This window comes from Talpa occidentalis, unplaced genomic scaffold, assembly GCF_014898055.3.
Source record: "Talpa occidentalis isolate TD23 unplaced genomic scaffold, MPIMG_talOcc4v2.1 talOcc4.4, whole genome shotgun sequence".
In the NCBI taxonomy this organism is placed as follows: domain Eukaryota; kingdom Metazoa; phylum Chordata; class Mammalia; order Eulipotyphla; family Talpidae; genus Talpa; species Talpa occidentalis.
In genome coordinates this window covers 5,139,285-5,151,487 of record NW_023604295.1, presented here as the reverse complement: position 1 = coordinate 5,151,487, position 12,203 = coordinate 5,139,285, and the positions used below count along the sequence as shown (strand labels likewise).

At 52.3% G+C, this 12,203-nt stretch overlaps 1 protein-coding gene across 1 annotated transcript; it reads left to right on the top strand.

The window, feature by feature from the left end:
• The first annotated feature begins 5,551 nt into the window (after positions 1-5,551).
• Positions 5,552-10,953, top strand: LOC119257208 (carbonyl reductase [NADPH] 1). The gene is made up of 3 exons (XM_037524970.2): positions 5,552-5,848; positions 6,393-6,500; positions 10,262-10,953. The coding sequence occupies exons 1-3, from the start codon at positions 5,560-5,562 to the stop codon at positions 10,696-10,698; spliced, it is 834 nt and encodes a 277-aa protein (XP_037380867.1). The 5' UTR covers positions 5,552-5,559; the 3' UTR covers positions 10,699-10,953.
• The last annotated feature ends 1,250 nt before the right edge of the window (positions 10,954-12,203 follow it).

The window sequence follows — 12,203 nt, the reverse complement described above, 5'->3', positions numbered from 1 at the left end:
TTTAGGGGGGACGAAGCTAGTGGGGGATGCGCCTTAGCCGCCCCCCTAGCCCCTGACCGGGAGTCCCCCGCCTGGGGCCCAGCAAGCCCGGCGTGCCCCAGCCCGCCCGCTCCTCAGCCCGGCCCAGCCTCGCCTTTGGCTGCTCGAGGAGCCGCGCCCCACCCGGCGTCCCGGGCCGCGCCGCCCCGCCCCGAGCGGGCTCCGATCCCAGCCTGGTGGGCGTCGTCCCTCCGCGAGATGGCGCCCAGCTCTGCCTACCTTACCTGTGGGCTGTGCCCAGTTACCGCCGAAGACCGCAGTACGAGAAGTGGGGGGACATAGCCTTATAGTGGGGGACACCGACAACACCCCCTTGGCCAGATGGCTAGGGCTAACCTCATCTGTGATAAATTGTCCCTCAGATACAAGAAGGGTACTTCACCTGTGTGGCTTTACTCCCCCAAACCCGTCCCCCCAATTCTTCCTTAAGAAAAACAGCAGCCGGACCTCCCTGGTGGCGCAGGTGGTTGAGCGCCGCGCTGTGAAGTTGTCTGCAGCCTCTGCAGCGCCATTTCGATCCTGGCCGGCCGGTGAGGGTCCCACATGGTGCGACAGACCTCTCCTGTCTCACCTGCTGCTCCCCTCAGCAGTGTCTTGGTCTGTCTGCCTGTTCTGTTCCCCACTCTCTCTGGTGAATCCTCTCACCCTCCCACACCTCTGGTCTGTACCCCGGTTCTTGTATAAATTAAAAAAAAAGAAAAGAAAACATTGGCCAAAACCAAAAACTCCTGACTAGTAGTCCTAAAATCTGTCAAAATTCATGAAAAACAAGTAAACTTAGAATTCGTCATAAGCCAGAGGAGACCAAGGAGACATGACAGTTAAATGTAAAGTGGTTTTCTGGAGGGAATCTTAGGATGAAAGGGATCATTTGGGGAAAAACTAGGGAAGTCAAATAAAGCGTGAAACTTGGCTAAACCTTCCAATGTTGGTTTATGACAAATGCCCCACAGTAGTAATGTGGAAATGAATTCTAGCCTTTTCCCCAGGCAGAGGAAAAACAAGCGGTACTTCAGGAATGGTGAGGTCAGGAGAAGCTTTATTACTCTTGCATCAGGTCCCAGACCTGAGGAGCCCAGTAAGGTCTGAGCACCGGTTTAAAGACCAAGGGTTCCTTTCATACACAACTGTCTCCATATCTGTTATAGTGATGGCATCATTTTTCAGCAGACACAACCATTTCTGGCAAAGTCCCCAGATTGGGGGGGGGGGGGTATTAGGGCAAGGGGGGAAAGATGCAGGCATTCTGGGATGGTCTTGGAGAGACAGACCAGCTTGGCCAGCTGCCTGACCTTGTAGATAAGAGTGCTGAGGCCCTGGCCATGAATCTTGAAAGGGAAAGAGCTGTAAGTCAGCAAACTTGTTGATGACGCCTGCATTGGAGTGTTCATTGTACCTGGGCTGGAAGTTCTGCTGGAATCTTTATTATATTCATTTGCGCAATAATATATTTTCGCTTAAGTAAGATACTACTAATCAGAGAAATGCTTGAGGTGTTTATGGGAATTTACATAAGAATTAAAATTTATTGAAAAGGGGGATATGGAAGTAGATGGTTCCAGGTTTGGATCCATGATTCAATCATGTCAGCAAGGATGAGGGGTCTTTCTAATTTTTCACACCACCATCTCTGGGAGTTAGTTTTAAGTTTGTTTCCTCATGGTCTCCAGGTTGTTGCTGTAGCACCAGCCATCACATTCGCACACAAAAGCATTTAAGACAGGAACAAAATGGGCAGATGACACAGGTATTTTAATTTCATAATGGGATGATATAATATATACTCCCGATTTCTAGATGGGAACTTACAAAGATTGTCTCCTTAGCCAAACTAGCCAGTTCTCAGAGTCATTTTCTCAACTAGGCCTCTACCTTGGCCTAGGGAATGTTTAACTGTTAAACATTTAAACATTAACAGTCTCTAACAGCTGGGGGCCAAATCCCTAAGATGACCACAGCTCAAAGGCTACCAAATGAACATACTATCATTCTAAGTCAACACCTGAGGACAGGTCTTTATGTCAGCAGCCTTGAGACCCAAGGCACCATTCTCTTGAATCCTCACACTCTTGAGAATGTACTGCAAGTGTGCAATAAAAGTCTCAGTTCTAATTCACCTACTCTGAGACCCACCTGAATTCTTTCCTGCACCTAAGTAAGAATCTCTAGGGTCTCTCAGCACCCCTGGGCCCTGACAGCACTAAAGGATAAGCAACATGTACTGGAAGTCACAGTTTTCAGCCCTCCGAGCCAATCTCCCATGCCATATGCCTTGTGCCCATCTCACTTCCTTCTTTTTTTTTTTTTTATATAGAGGCATGTTTTTATTTGTTTGTTTGTTTGTTTTGTTTGTTTATACAAGCACTGGGTACAGTCAGAAGCACGGGAGGGTGAGAGAATTCACCAGAGCCAGAGTGGGAGGCAGAGCAGGCAGAAGGACCGAAGTCCACTGCTGAGGGGAGCAGCGGGCGGCAGGAGAGGTCTGCGCGCCATGCGGGACCCTCCTCCGGTGGCTGGGGAGCAGCTGGCTATCGAACTGGCACCGCAGAGGCCACGGGCAGCTTCGCAACCCAGCGCTCAACCGCTGCGCCACCAGGGAGGCCCACCCTCTCACTTCCTTCTATACCGGCTCACACTCACAAAGAAGAAGTGGTTTGTGGAGACAGTCCAGCAAATAGCAGCTGAGTATATATCTGGATAAGAGAGAAAGTTCAAAACACAGCTCTTAGTTATCCAGAGTGAACAAAAACCAACACCACTGGCTATGACAACTGTAATAATCACCACAGGGAAGGAAACAAATTGGTTATTCAGAGCCAAACTCAGGACAAAAACCCAAGAGGCCAATACCAGAGTTTTTGGCCTCAGACACAGGTAAGTTACAGGTACAGAAAGAATACATAATTTTTCTTAGGAAAGAAGATAGGAATTTTTAACATTATCGGTTAACTAAAGGAAGTTGTTTCCCAGCAAGCTCATTTAATTGGTAAAGGAAAAACCCTCACACCAACTTCAGAGCAACCCTTGACTCACAGAACTAATTCAGCCAGAGCTGTTGTGCTTGGGAAGAAGGCAGGACCAAAGGTCATTTGAGTGTCTGTACCACTAGAGCTGTGAGGGCCCAGCCCAGGCCCTCACCTCCTGCTCCTCCCTTACCCAACTCAGAAAACAAGACAGAAACTGTGGTCTATGGACTTTATCCAAAGTTCCTTTGTTCCTGGGTTTTTCACCATGACAAGAATCATTGTTCTACCCCAGGAGGTGGCCCTGGCCGGCTGCAGGTAAACATTTTCCAGCAGAGCAAAAGTAGAATTTTTTCCTTGGTCCTCAGTGACATACTGTAAGACTAATGTAACATTTTGGAAACAAAATTTTAGAAATGGAGGGGAAATTTTTAGAATACTGGGGGGGGGGGGGGAGAGATACTTAGTTATAAAAGAGTAACAGGAGGGATACTTAAAGGCACAGGAATCTTATCTCGGCTGCAGTGCTGCATACACAGACCTAACCTACCGGTGATAAAACTCTATAGATCCAAACACACACACACACACACACACAAGGAAAACTGGATATGCACCAAGAATGCTTTGACATTAGCATCCAGATTGTGACATGCTATAATTTGGTTAAATGCTACCATTGAGGAAAACTGGTAATGTGTAACAAATCTGTTATTTTTTTACTACTGCATGAGAATCTCCAATTATCTAAATAGAAATTTAGGTTAAAAAAAACAAACGGGCCTCCCCGGTGCTGCAGCAGTTGAGCGCTGAGTTGCGAAGCTGCCCGCAGCCTCTGCAGCGCCAGTTCCATCCCCGGCTGCTCCCCGGCCACCGGAGGAGGGTCCCACATGGCGCGCAGACCTCTCCTGCCGCCCGCTGCTCCCCTCAGCAGTGTACTTCGGTCCTTCTGCCTGCTCTGCTCCCCGCTCTGGCTCTGGTGAATTCTCTCACCCTCCCGCGCTGCTGACTGTACCCAGTGCTTGCATAAATAAATAAATAAATCTTTGAAAAAAAAAAAAAAAAAAAAAACCAAAAAACAGAAAAGGTCTTTTCCTAATAATTAGCTTTTGTGTGTGTGGTGGGGTGTGCAACTGGAAACCTACCTAAAAATTACAAGGTAGTTAACACAGCAAGTGTCCCAGCTCAGCGCAGCTGTCAGCGAATGGAAATGTGGCCTTCAGCACCGTCCAGCGCAGCCACACCCTTGTAACTGCTGAGCACTTGAAATGTGCCCAGTGCAACTAGAGAACTAAAACTTAAATTTTGTTTTTTTAATTAAATGTATATGGAAATGGCCAGTTTAGCAACTGGATAATATAAGGGGCAGAACAGAAATGAAACTTGGCCTTAGAGTTCCCTCTTTCACATTTTAAAGTCAGAGAAGAAAGAAAACTCATTTCCCACCCCGACCTACTTTGTGAACTTTATGACCATCCGTTTCCTCTCTTTCCGCAGCACAGGGGTATATAAGAGGCGTCCTGGGGGCGCAAAGGATAAAGCACTGCACTATGAAGCAATCCGCAGCCTCTGCAGCACGAGTTCAATACCTGGCTGGCCAGGGAGCAACCCACATGGTGCAGCAGACCTCTCCTGGCTCGCCCGCTGCTCCCCTCAGCAGTGGATTTCGTCAGTCTGCCTGTTCTGTTCCCCACTCTGTCTCTGGTGAATCCTCTCACTGCCTACCCCCCCCCATCTCTGGCCTGTACCCCAGCTCTTGTATGCATAAATAAATCTTTTTTAAAAAGGGGGGGGCATCCTGGGGCATCCTGGCCTGTCACCTTGAGCCCCTGAGCGAGAGGAAGGGCTGCCAAGTCCCTGACTCCCCTCAGTACCCGGCAACAAGTCGGGGCGCCTCCTCTGATGATTAAGTAAACATTACTGGTCAGGGATGTGGAAACCGGCCAAGGATTAGCCGGCAGCTTTGTTGAAATCAGCACACGCCAGACCTCTTGTCGTGTTCACTGCCAGGTCATTCCAAAACTTCAGTTGCAAACACTTAGGCTCAATGGATGTTTTAAAAAAAAAAAAAAAAATCATCATCAGGGCCTCCCCGGTGGCGCAGCGGTTGAGCGCTGGGTTGCAAAGCTGCCCGCAGCCTCTGCAGCGCCGGTTAGTTCCCCGGCCGCCGGCGAGGGTCCCACAAAAAAAAAAATAATTAAAAAAAAAAAAAGTCTGCACGAATGCCCCGTTGTTCCAGCAGCACTGCGCTACTGCGCTGGACACTTGGGGGAAGCAGAGACACCTGGCGCAGCAGGTGCGCGCTCGGCTTAGCTGCGAGGGGCTGCAGGCAGGCGCAGCGATCAGCACCCCGCGCCCCTGGCAGGTTTTGCAAACCCGCCGACCCGCCCCTCCGCCCGCCCTGCACCCCCGGGGTTCCGGGGGGCCGGCCCAGGGGCGGGGCGGGGCGGGGTGGGGCGGGGCGCGCCTGCGCATAAAGGCCCCTGCGCCGCGGGACGGGCGGACTCGGGGGTCGGTTCCCGCGGCCTCGCCCTCCCGCCCGGCCCGCGCGCCCGCCATGGCGTCCTCCACGCGCGTGGCGCTGGTGACCGGCGCCAACAAGGGCATCGGCTTCGCCATCGCGCGCGCCCTGTGCCGCCAGTTCTCGGGGGACGTGGTGCTCACGGCGCGGGACGCGGCGCGGGGCCGGGCGGCCGTGCAGCAGCTCCAGGCCGAGGGCCTGAGCCCGCGCTTCCACCCGCTGGACATCGACGACCCGGGCAGCGTCCGCGCGCTGCGCGACTTCCTGCGCCGGGAGTACGGGGGCCTCGACGTGCTGGTCAACAACGCGGGCATCGCCTTCAAGGGTAAAGCGCGGGGCGCGGCGGGCACCCCGGGCCCCTCCGCCCGCCGGGAGCCGCGTCGGGGAGGCCCTGGGCGCGCGCCAGGCGCCCTCGGGGTCCGGAGCGCCTCCCCCGGGCGGGAGTCGGGGCGGGGTGGGGTGGGGCGGGGGTGCGCTGACCTGCGCTCCTGGGGATTCCGCGGCTCTCCAGCCAGAGCCTCTTATGTTTCCCAGGCGCCACTCGCGGGGCATGTCCAGGTCGCCGCACTTTGTCTTGATTACACTCGAGGCCAGTGGGGCGGGGTTTTTTTATGTGTTTTGAAATAAAAGGGAAAAATCTCGAAATCTGGTCCAAGAGCTCTCACGGGTGCAGACTTTACGCAGCCTCCCCCCAGGACACCTCTCCAAAGCCTGGAGTGTTGCAAATGCAGAAGGTGTCCTACAGCAACACCATAACTAGAAGCCAGTTAAAAATTCAGCAGGTTTTACATGCACTGTGTTTTCACTGTTCTGTGGAATCTTGCCAGCGGCCACTGCTTATTAACCCCGCTCTGCTTCTCTCCCGACAGTGAATGATCCCACACCGTTCCACGTCCAAGCAGAGGTAACCATGAAAACAAACTTTTTTGGAACTAGAGATGTCAGCGCAGAACTGCTGCCCCTTATAAAGCCCCAAGGTGAGTGTGAACCCCAAGGGAGTGTGTGGAGGACCCACACTGCAGTCCCTGGCAGGACCTGGCCCCTGCCTGCCTGCCTCCCTCCCTGCGGGTCCTGCCGCAGGTGTGCTCAGCCACACTGGGCTGGTTGCGTCTCCCGGGAGCACATACCTGCTGCTTCCCACCTGTACACACTTTCCTCACTCGGGCCTGCTCTCCTTGCACACAGCACTCCTGACCCTCCGGGTCTTCCCGCAGAGTCTCAGAGAGGCCCCCCGTGCTGTGTGTCCTCCACTGTGAACTCCAATCGTCTATCCCAGACCCACACCTGCCTCCCCCTCTCTCAGACAACCTTATTCAGGCTGGTGGAACCCACACTACCACCAAGTCGCTAGCCCCCGGTGTCTTTCTCTGCATCTCGTCCCATGGATATTTCCCGTCTGTTGATCGACTGTTATATTAACTGGCTTCTACATCCCAGAAGAACCAACTGGGGTTGTTATTCTTGGTCTTTACAAGTTCAGGAAGTCCCCAACGCCAAGTTCAATAATTCACTAGAGGGACTCAAATCTTTTTTTTTTTTTTTTAAAGATTTATTTATTTATTTATTTATTTATTTATACAAGCACTGGGTACAGTCAGAAGCGCCAGAGGTGAGAGAATTCACCAGAGCCAGAGCGGGGAGCAGAGCAGGCAGAAGGACGGAAGGACACTGCTGAGGGGAGCAGCGGGCGGCAGGAGAGGTCTGCGCGCCATGGGGGACCCTTCTCCGGTGGCCGGGGAGCAGCCGGGGATCGAACCAGCGCTGCAGAGGCTGAGGGCAGCTTCACAATCTGCCAGAACTGTTATACTCAGGGTTACCTTGTATCTAAATGGATACCAATTCAAAGCAACAGTGGGAGAATCCTCATAGGAATGGGCCAGAAGTAGCCATACGTGGAGCTTTCTAATTTTCCGCTGCCCATAAATTGCTGTGGACAGCAGCTCTTTCTTGTACCGGCCACCTGGGACAATACCCACGGTGACCACTAGGAACCTCCCCCAGCCTTGCTGTCCAGTGTTTCTCTTGGGGGGCTGGTCACAGAAACCTCACTCATGGCCCTCTTGGCTGACCCAACTCTGCAGCCCCTCCCGAGGTCCACTGATAGCAGCCCCTGGCCCCAGCATGATCACATGGTCAGCATAGATCATATGGCCTGACCCAGAAATCCAGAGAAAGAAAGAAATTTTTATCACACGACCCATTCCAGTGCTAGGCAGAGAGCCAGGCCTTGCTTTGTTCAAGCTTAATCCTTTTCTCACACAGGCCACCGCTGTGTCTTGCCAAAGATCTATGTAACAAAAGGATCATTGAGCATCTTAACAGAATTTATATAACACCCACTATACATTTCAATGTTTTGTGCTAATACGGTTCTTCACTTAAACAACAGCTGTATAGAACTTACATAAAACTATTTGTGCAGAACTATTTAGTGATATTAAAAGATTTTAAGGTCTGAGAAAAAACTCTGTGGGAAGCACCACTGAACGTGCTCAGGAAGACGCCTTTGTAGATAAAAGGCGGAGCTAACAATGGAGAATGGGGTTTCTTTTATGGCTCAGCTCCTTTATTCTGTCCTTACCCTCACTGTCCCCACTGTCCCCACTGTCCTTGTCTTTCACCCGCACCTTTGCACCTTTCCAAGGGACATCACTGTCCTGACCCTGCCTGCGATGCCTCTTCTCCAACAAGGCCCTTCCCTTCCATCCGGCCCCGCCCGCAGTCCGTGGGCTGACATGGGTCCAGAACCATCCGGCTTCTCCACCACTGTGCGGTGGGGCTCCGCACCCTGCTCCCATCTTACCAGCTGGGTGCAGGCAAAATCCACTCCATCGGCCCCCTAGGAATTCTGACTTCCAAGTTGAAAGTTGTGCTTCTGGTTTCTTGCTAAGACCACCGCAGCAGTGGTGCTGGGACCACCTTATCAGGTGGGAAGACAGGTGTTGAGGTGGCATTGTGGACAAGTGTATAGTCACCCCAGAACCCTGGAGAAGCAGAGTCTGTCCTGCACCCACTCATGTTGACTGAGTACACACCCGTGGATGTGTGTGAGTCACCCTTCCCACCTGCCCCTCGTGTTTAAGGAAACATCATTTCAATTGTCCATCCCAGTTGTCTGTCAGACCACTGTAGAAGAAGGTGCGTCTGGTGGGCTGAAGAAATGTCACTTGTCAGTCCAAATGGGGGAAGTGTCCTCTCTCCCGGTCCTGTTCCACTATGAGAAGGTTTGCATCTACTTTTGGGGATGCAGAGCCTGGCCCCGAGGGGGTATGGCATTTGTCAGAATTCATTTGACCAACTTCCCATCTTGATGCAGGGCCATCCCCTCGGGGATCAGCCCCAGAGCCTCCAGAACTCTATGGCTGGTAAACAGAGTGTCCCAGTGTTTTGTGCCTCTGGGGGTGTCCGCGTCCTATCAGCAATTCCCCCTTCTCTGTGTTGCTGCTGTTCCTCATGTCCACTCATCACATGGACCTGGAAGGCCATTTCAGAGAAGCACAGCAGGGTGCCCACCTGCTGGGCCCAGCCTCTGGCCAGTCCTGAAATTGTTTCTTCCAATGGGCTTTGGCCCGTCCTGCTTTCACTCCCTCCATCCCCGAGGGACTCCACAGGCCTTGACCCGTAGGGCCATCCCTTTAGTGCAGGTCTCCCTCCTTTGGGAAATAGAACGTTCCTGTTCCGTGTGATGTGGTAGGGATTTTTAGGGTCCAGGAGTGCTCAGAGAGCTATCCGTGTACATTATGATAATTACGTTCCCCAAATCCAAGATAAAGCTACCATCATGCTAAATAGGTATGCTCTCCTTTTGCCTAGTGGGAAATCTGCAGTCCATTCCTCTGCCCCGCCTGACGGTGGTATCACCGGGACATTGGACACTGCTCCCGAGCTCATAGAAACCCAAACGCCAAAATAAAAAACACACAGCTCACACAACCGGCTTCTGAGCTTCCTCCAGCACTGTGGCAGGCTTCCCTGTCACCTTGCAACTGCCACCCATAGCCATTCAGCTTCCTACTGGTCCCCAGAGACTGCTTCAGAGAGCACTGTCCAGACGACCTTAAGGTTCACAGTGCGGGCCTCCCTGGTGGCACAAGGGGTTAAGCACAGCAGTATGAAGCTATCCGCAGCCTCTGCAGCACCAGTTCAATCCTGGGCCGGCCATAGAGCTACCCACGTGGCGCAGCAGACCTCTCCTGTCTCTCCCGCTGCTCCCCTCAGCAGTGTATTTCAGTCAGTCTGACTGTTCTGTTCCCCACTCTGTCTCTGGTGACTCCTCTCACCCCCCACACCTCTGGTCTGTACTCCAGTTCTTGTATTTACATAAATAAATCTTTTTTAAAAAAAGTTCCCAGTGGCCCCAAACTGGTGGTCCTGCCGCCTCTATGCTCAGCCACACTGGGCTGATTGCATCTCCTGGGAGCACATTCCTGGTCTTTACAATTTCAGAACTTTAGGGGAAGAGATGCCATCTGCTTAAGAATGCAGGAGCACTTCCACCTACCCCTTAACCTGCTCCTACAAAATGATTATCATTTATTTACCATTTGACCATTTCTCTGACACCATCTGAGACATTTTCAGTATGACAAGTTTTAAGATGGTGTCATGTCCTTCACTCCAAAGTCTCCAATAAACTCAAATGTAACTCTTGTAGATTTTCTGCTCCATAATGCTAGTGCATTTGGGATTCATCACACTTTGCACACCCTTCCAGGTAACCGCTTGTGTTGATTTTCAGGTAGGGTGGTGAACATATCCAGCATGGTGTCTCTCAGAGCCCTCAAAAACTGCAGCCCCGACCTGCAGCAGAAGTTCAGAAGTGAGACCATCACGGAGGAGGAGCTGGTGGCACTCATGAACAAGTTTGTGGAAGACACAAAGAATGGGGTGCACCAGAAGGAGGGCTGGCCTAACACTGCCTACGGCGTGTCCAAAATCGGGGTCACAGTCCTGTCCCGAATCCATGCCAGGAAACTGAGTGAGCAGAGGGGAGGAGACAAGATCCTTCTGAATGCCTGCTGCCCAGGGTGGGTGAGGACCGACATGGCTGGTCCCAAAGCCACCAAAAGTCCAGAAGAAGGAGCAGAGACCCCGGTCTACCTGGCCCTTCTGCCCTCAGACGCTGACGGGCCTCATGGACAGTTTGTCATGGAGAAGAAAGTTGAACAGTGGTGAGCTCAACTCAGCACCACCCATGGGCTCTTTTGTGCCTGTCCTGCTTTGGCCAAGCGGTCACTTAACAATCAAGCACATTCTTATGCAAAGAGATAATTGAGTTTCCCTGTGGGTACCCACTTCAAGTTGGCCCCTGAGTCCCTAAACACTTGTGATTTCTTCCGTGCTATGGAGAAAGAAAGTATATGGTGTAAATAACGAATGAACAATTGATGAATAAATCTATACAAATACCCACTTGTGCACATTATTCACATGCTGACCTAGCTCAGAAATCTAAAGGTCAAAAGTTAGATTAAGAGAGTGGACAGTAACTCAAGGTTGCCAACTTTATGAGCAAGTCTGGATAGTAAATTTTCTTTTAAGATTTTTATTTGCGCATACAAGAACGGGGGTGTTGGCCAGAGCTCGGGGGCGGGGGGCGGGGCGAGAGGATCCACCAGAGACTGGGGAGCAAAATGGGCAGAGCAACAGAATTACATTTCTGAGGGGAGCAGCGGGCAAGACAGGAGAGTTCTGCTGCGCCATGTGGGTATCTCCCCGGCTGGCCGGGGATTCAGCTCATGCTGCAGAGGCTGCGGATAACTGCACGGTGCTGTGCTTAGCCCCTTGCACCACCAGGGAGGCCCAGAAGGATGAACTTTTTGTTTCATTTCTTTCTCCAGTGGGTAAAAAAAAAATTAATCACTCTGGCTTCTCCTGTAGGGAACTATAGGAGAGAATAAACAGGAACATCCGTGCCAAGGAGTTCCCATCACCCCCAAAGCCTAAAAATGCAAGACAGGAATGAACAGCCTCTATTCTGTTTGAGGGCAAGATGCCCAAAAGCCACAGGGTGTTAAGAATCACGCTTCTGTTTGCTCCTGTCCTTGGGGCCAACATGAATAGGGAAGTTCTCCCCTTTCATCCCCTTGTAAGTTCCTAAAGCACAGCTCATACTGGGTCTCAGCCAGCCCCCCAGGGGTGCAGCCTGGGCTTCCCCATCTTCCCCTCACTCAGGAATTTCTGGAGCGGCCCCAGGGAATGGCCTCCGTCTGGGGCATTTGCCTCATTGAGATACCATAGGGGCCTGCCTATGAGGAAAGATTCAGAGTTATTCCTCTCTTGCATCCAAACCCGTCTGCAGAGCACGCCTCCGTCCTGCCGCAGCGTGGGACCCCTCGCTGGCCGCTGAATGGCTTCCCACTAGCCCCGCACCCTCTCAGCTGCTCTCCCACAGACAGGCCTGGCCCGGTGGAGAAGCTTGCTTTGTGCACCGAGGAAGGGGTCTATCCAGCCAAGGAGGAGAAGAGCCAGGAAGTTTCTCTCTTCCAGGCTCTTTGTCCTCCACCGTCCCTGAAACACTCACAGTGACCCCCTCTGTCCCTGGAGGCTGAAGACCCAAGGGTGACGGGACATTTCTGGGAGCCCCTCCGCCCTCAGCCTGCTGCCAGCAGAGCCGCTGTCACGGGAGACCCGTCACGCGTAGTTTCAAAGACACTGCGGGCTCCACATTTCACCTAATA

What these genes read in the sequence shown, in the direction of transcription:
- LOC119257208 (XM_037524970.2), top strand. Translation starts at nt 5,560, where the DNA reads ATGGCGTCCTCCACGCGCGTGGCGCTGGTGACCGGCGCCAACAAGGGC. An exon ending in CGCGGGCATCGCCTTCAAGG is followed by an intron (nt 5,849 to 6,392) that starts GTAAAGCGCGGG and finishes CTCTCCCGACAG; the next exon opens with TGAATGATCCCACACCGTTC. An exon ending in GCCCCTTATAAAGCCCCAAG is followed by an intron (nt 6,501 to 10,261) that starts GTGAGTGTGAAC and finishes GTTGATTTTCAG; the next exon opens with GTAGGGTGGTGAACATATCC.